Source organism: Mus caroli, unplaced genomic scaffold (genome assembly GCF_978045245.1).
Source record: "Mus caroli unplaced genomic scaffold, Mus_caroli_1 scaffold_8, whole genome shotgun sequence".
Lineage (NCBI taxonomy): Eukaryota > Metazoa > Chordata > Mammalia > Rodentia > Muridae > Mus > Mus caroli.
The window spans coordinates 100,480,868-100,484,865 of record NW_028227263.1 but is presented as its reverse complement, the minus strand read 5'-3'; the positions used below and the strand labels follow the sequence as shown (position 1 = coordinate 100,484,865).

General features: G+C 51.0%; 1 protein-coding gene across 2 annotated transcripts; it reads left to right on the top strand.

The window, feature by feature from the left end:
- The first annotated feature begins 1,160 nt into the window (after nucleotides 1–1,160).
- LOC110298809 (serum amyloid A-2 protein) lies at nucleotides 1,161–3,653 on the top strand. 2 transcript variants are annotated; one of them, XM_021168287.1, is made up of 4 exons: nucleotides 1,161–1,197; nucleotides 1,621–1,715; nucleotides 2,761–2,899; nucleotides 3,310–3,653. In XM_021168287.1, exons 2-4 carry the CDS (start codon nucleotides 1,625–1,627, stop codon nucleotides 3,446–3,448), a joined length of 369 nt encoding a protein of 122 aa, XP_021023946.1. In that variant the 5' UTR covers nucleotides 1,161–1,197; nucleotides 1,621–1,624; the 3' UTR covers nucleotides 3,449–3,653. The 2 variants fall into 2 exon arrangements, with proteins under 2 accessions (XP_021023946.1, XP_021023947.1); XM_021168288.1 differs by having other exon boundaries at nucleotides 1,172–1,197; nucleotides 1,624–1,715.
- The last annotated feature ends 345 nt before the right edge of the window (nucleotides 3,654–3,998 follow it).

Genomic DNA, 3,998 nt, shown 5'->3' with positions numbered 1-3,998 from the left:
AGAATGTTATCGACACCAAACATTACAGTCTGTTGGACACACAGAATGACGTCACATCATAAAGAAACGCACCACACCAATGACCCACACATCCCTGTTCTGAGAATTGAATCACCTCCAGCTTTGGAGCCTGGTACACAGGCACCTCTGTGTGAAAAACAGTGAATAGTCACTTGGCTCCTTCAGTTTGAACAGCAACACACTCTACATATGCATTTTCCCTTGGCCATCTCTGCAATGTATATACCTTGGGTTATATTAAAAATGTTTAAACTCAGACAGGCATGGTGGCTCACACCTCTAATCCCAGCACTAGGGTGGCAAAAGCAGGAATATTTCTGTGAGTTTGAGGGCAGTCAGGTCTGTAAAGAGAATTCTAGAAATGCCAGAGCTATTACACAAAGAAACTGTCTCAAAAAAAAAAAGGAAACCTAATTAATTAATTAGTTAATTAATTAAATGTTAGTTTTATACTCATGTTTAATATTTTTAATAGCTTTTCATAATTGTTGCATAATTGTAAGGTAGATTTAGCCCTCCCCTCTCCATATTAGTCTGCATTGTGAACAAAATATTCACTAATGAGCTCAGTGCTCAGTAATAAGGTAGTTGGTGTTTTAGTCATTTTATTGTATAAAATCCAAAACTCAGGTCCATTGAAAGGGTAGCACAGAGACAGAAAGAGGGAGGGAGAGATAGACAGACAGAAAGAAGCAAATGTTTAAAGTGTCAGTCCTAAATAAACAAACAAACAAAAACAACAAAAAATGAAACAAAACAAAACCAGGGACAGCCTGAGCATTGATTAGAAAGTCCAGTGTTTTCTGCAGTAACAGTTCTGACTGCTTTCCTAGGAGCTCCTATTCCATCCCAGGACACACACTGCCTTCCTCTTGGCACCCTCTCTCCCCTCAGTGTTGACCCCAGGCTACTAAGCCCCAGAAGACTGCCACTGCACAGAAAACTGTCTCCTGGGCTCCCATTGCACAATGAGGGAGAATGACCTGTGGATGAAGAGCTCACAGGACACCGGGAAGATTTCTGTCACAGTCTTTACAAGAAATGACTTGCCTGGAGTTTTCCCAAGGGCGGTGCTAGGCTGTCCTTGCCCCTCACCTGAGCAGGGAGGCTCAGCATAAATGCCTGCCTCCTCTCACCTACACCCACAGACCACCAGATCTGCCCAGCAGACACCAGGTGAGAGGCAGACCCGGGCACAGAAACTGATTGATTGCTGTGTTTCCTCTCAGTGGAACCTCTTGGCTTCTGCTTACTTGTGGGGTTTGTGCCAGGCTGAGGGGACACATGGGAAATGCTTCCTACTGAATCAGGGGCTCCTGGAGGAAGTGGTGACCTGGGTGGTCCCTGCCCTCCAGACCCCTCACTGCTGCCTGCCTGCCTGCCTTCTTAGACAGAGGTAGTTGAGCAGGCAGGATGGATGGATGAGAACTGAGGCCTGTGGCTCTGAGGTGGGGAGGTCCTGCTGAGAGGTCTCAGGAGGCACTGCTAGGACACCCATGAACAGCAGTAAGGAGAAATGAGCAGAGCCTGTGTGGATGAGAGGCCAAGGGGGAGGCGCCAGTCTGTGAGGGTCTCCTGCAGCCTCTCCTCTCACCCCAGCAGGATGAAGCTACTCACCAGCCTGCTCTTCTGCTCCTTGCTCCTGGGAGTCTGCCATGGAGGGGTTTTTTCATTTATTAGAGAGGCTTTCCAAGGTAAGATGAGAGGGACACTACCTCTAGGGGTGTCCTGAGCATTCAGGGGGGGTTGGACTCACTGCTCTGCTTGGCTGGAAGGACCAGGGGTTCCTGTAAGACTTCCTGCTATGCACTGCATACAGCAGGAGGCAGACAGGATTATGACCCAGAATGCTTGAGGCCAATCCTGTCTGACTGACAAGTCGGCCTGGCAATTCCTAAATTCATTTATGAAGAACATGAGCTACTGCTGGCATCACCTAAAGAGCTGTGATAGCTCAGAGGTCCAGACAGTCCTCCCTGCACCTAGAGTCTCAGGACTGGCTTTGCATGTGGCCTGGCATGGAGACTCTCCATGTCTCCTCAGGAGGTCAGAACTTGCACCCACAGCTGAGGTCATTGCTCCTAAGTTTCTTTCTGCAAGACAGCACAGGACCCATGCATTCTACTCAAAGGGCAGTCAGCAGGTCACGGTGGTGCGCTGCGCATGTTCTCTGTCAGGACAGAGTCTAGGGGATCAGAGCAGATGCTCTCTGTATGCAGCCCTCCTCTGCCTTTTGTCACCTCATGATGGAACTTCCTAGATGAGGGGAGCTACATCCACAGCACTGTCCCTTGGCTACAGGCAGTGTGTTCCCTGGGGGCATTGTCAATGGCTGTAGGACTTTAGGTGAGTCTACTAGGGAAATGTGCTGTGGGGTCTGTGGTAGGAGCTGGAAAGCACAGAAGTGGTTAGCCTGTGGTAAACAGCTTCCAGGGCTGCAGCTGGCAGGCCCTGATCTGTGATGTCACTGCCCTGCCTCTGTGGAGTGCTTCCCACCCAGGTGAGGGGCAGCTCACAGCAGCTCCGTGGGCAGAAAAACAAACACAGACCATAGAAGATGCCCTAAGGGCTCTCCTGAGTTACTCTGAGAAGCCAGAGGGGACCAGGCCATGATCTTCCAGTTCAAGCTCTCAGGCTGCTCTGAGCACAGACTCAGGCCAGGAGTCCTTTCAATGCCTCTGTCCTCTCAAAGGCATGGGCAGTCTTTAGGGTCATGTTCCTGTGGTCTTTCCCATGCAGGGGCTGGGGACATGTGGCGAGCCTACACTGACATGAAGGAAGCTGGCTGGAAAGATGGAGACAAATACTTCCATGCTCGGGGGAACTATGATGCTGCCCAAAGAGGTCCCGGGGGAGTCTGGGCTGCTGAGAAAATCAGGTAACTCAGAAGGCTGGGTAGCAGGGCTCAACTATTCTGGAGAAAGCAGTGGCAGGTGAACTCTGGAGAAGATCCTGCCACTCTAAGGTCCCTCCTCCTCTTGCTCACAAGGCTAGTGTGTCCATCTATGCCCAGTGTACACCCTGGGCTGTGTGCAGATCCAGCACACAGCCATGCTCTGTGAGCCTGCTCCCAAATGTAGACAGGGAGGGACTCTCAGCCTTGTGTTTCTGGCTTTGTTTATCTAGTGTGAGAGGACTAGCCTGGGCTGCCCAGTGTCTCAGCTTCTCCTTCCTGGCACTTTCTGGTTCCTCCTGAAGCCAGCCCATGCAAAGGGGAGAACTGGGAGGATAGACTGTGTCCACACAGCTTGGTGACTGACTGATCTCCTGTGTATCTGCTTCTCCTAGTGATGCAAGAGAGGGCTTTCAGGAATTCTTTGGCAGAGGACACGAGGACACCATGGCTGACCAGGAAGCCAACAGACATGGCCGCAGTGGCAAGGACCCCAATTACTACAGACCCCCTGGCCTGCCTGACAAATACTGAGCGTCCTCCTACTAGCTCAGGAGGCAGTGCTGGGGGCCTGAGGGTGGGGTCTAGGCTTCTTCCTACCTAGGAACACTGAAGATGCTCTCTGGGAAAACAGTATACCTCTCATGTGTGTATCCCACAGGGGTTTCAGAAGTGTGTTACTCTCGCAGTAGTAACTGCTTGATGGGGAGAGGGTAATAAACAGAAACTTGGAAGTGGATCTGAGCCTCTGTATCTGTCAGTGACGACGCTTTGGGGAACACTGGGGCAGACACCACTCTTCTAGACTCTGACATGAGTCGCTCTAGCCCCTTTCTCGGGCCCTGTGTCTGTGTGTGTTTGTTGTTATTTCTTGGCCTTTCTGTGTCCAGGCCCCCACTCCCTGTCAAGTGCATGCACTGACTGGTTCCTGTGCCCCAGTCTTAGTTCTCAGTGGTGCTGCCTCCAGGGACCAGGGACACACCCAAGGGCCACCTCATACCTGGTGTGCTGCAGCTATCAACGTGGTCCTGCTCCTTCCTCTACAACACACAATCCCAAGGCTACTCACCTTCTCTATCCTAAG

Coding starts and splice junctions, on each gene's coding strand:
- LOC110298809 (XM_021168287.1), top strand. CDS start 1,625: ATGAAGCTACTCACCAGCCTGCTCTTCTGCTCCTTGCTCCTGGGAGTC. Junction 1,716..2,760: donor TATTAGAGAGGCTTTCCAAG/GTAAGATGAGAG, acceptor TTTCCCATGCAG/GGGCTGGGGACATGTGGCGA. Junction 2,900..3,309: donor TGGGCTGCTGAGAAAATCAG/GTAACTCAGAAG, acceptor TGCTTCTCCTAG/TGATGCAAGAGAGGGCTTTC.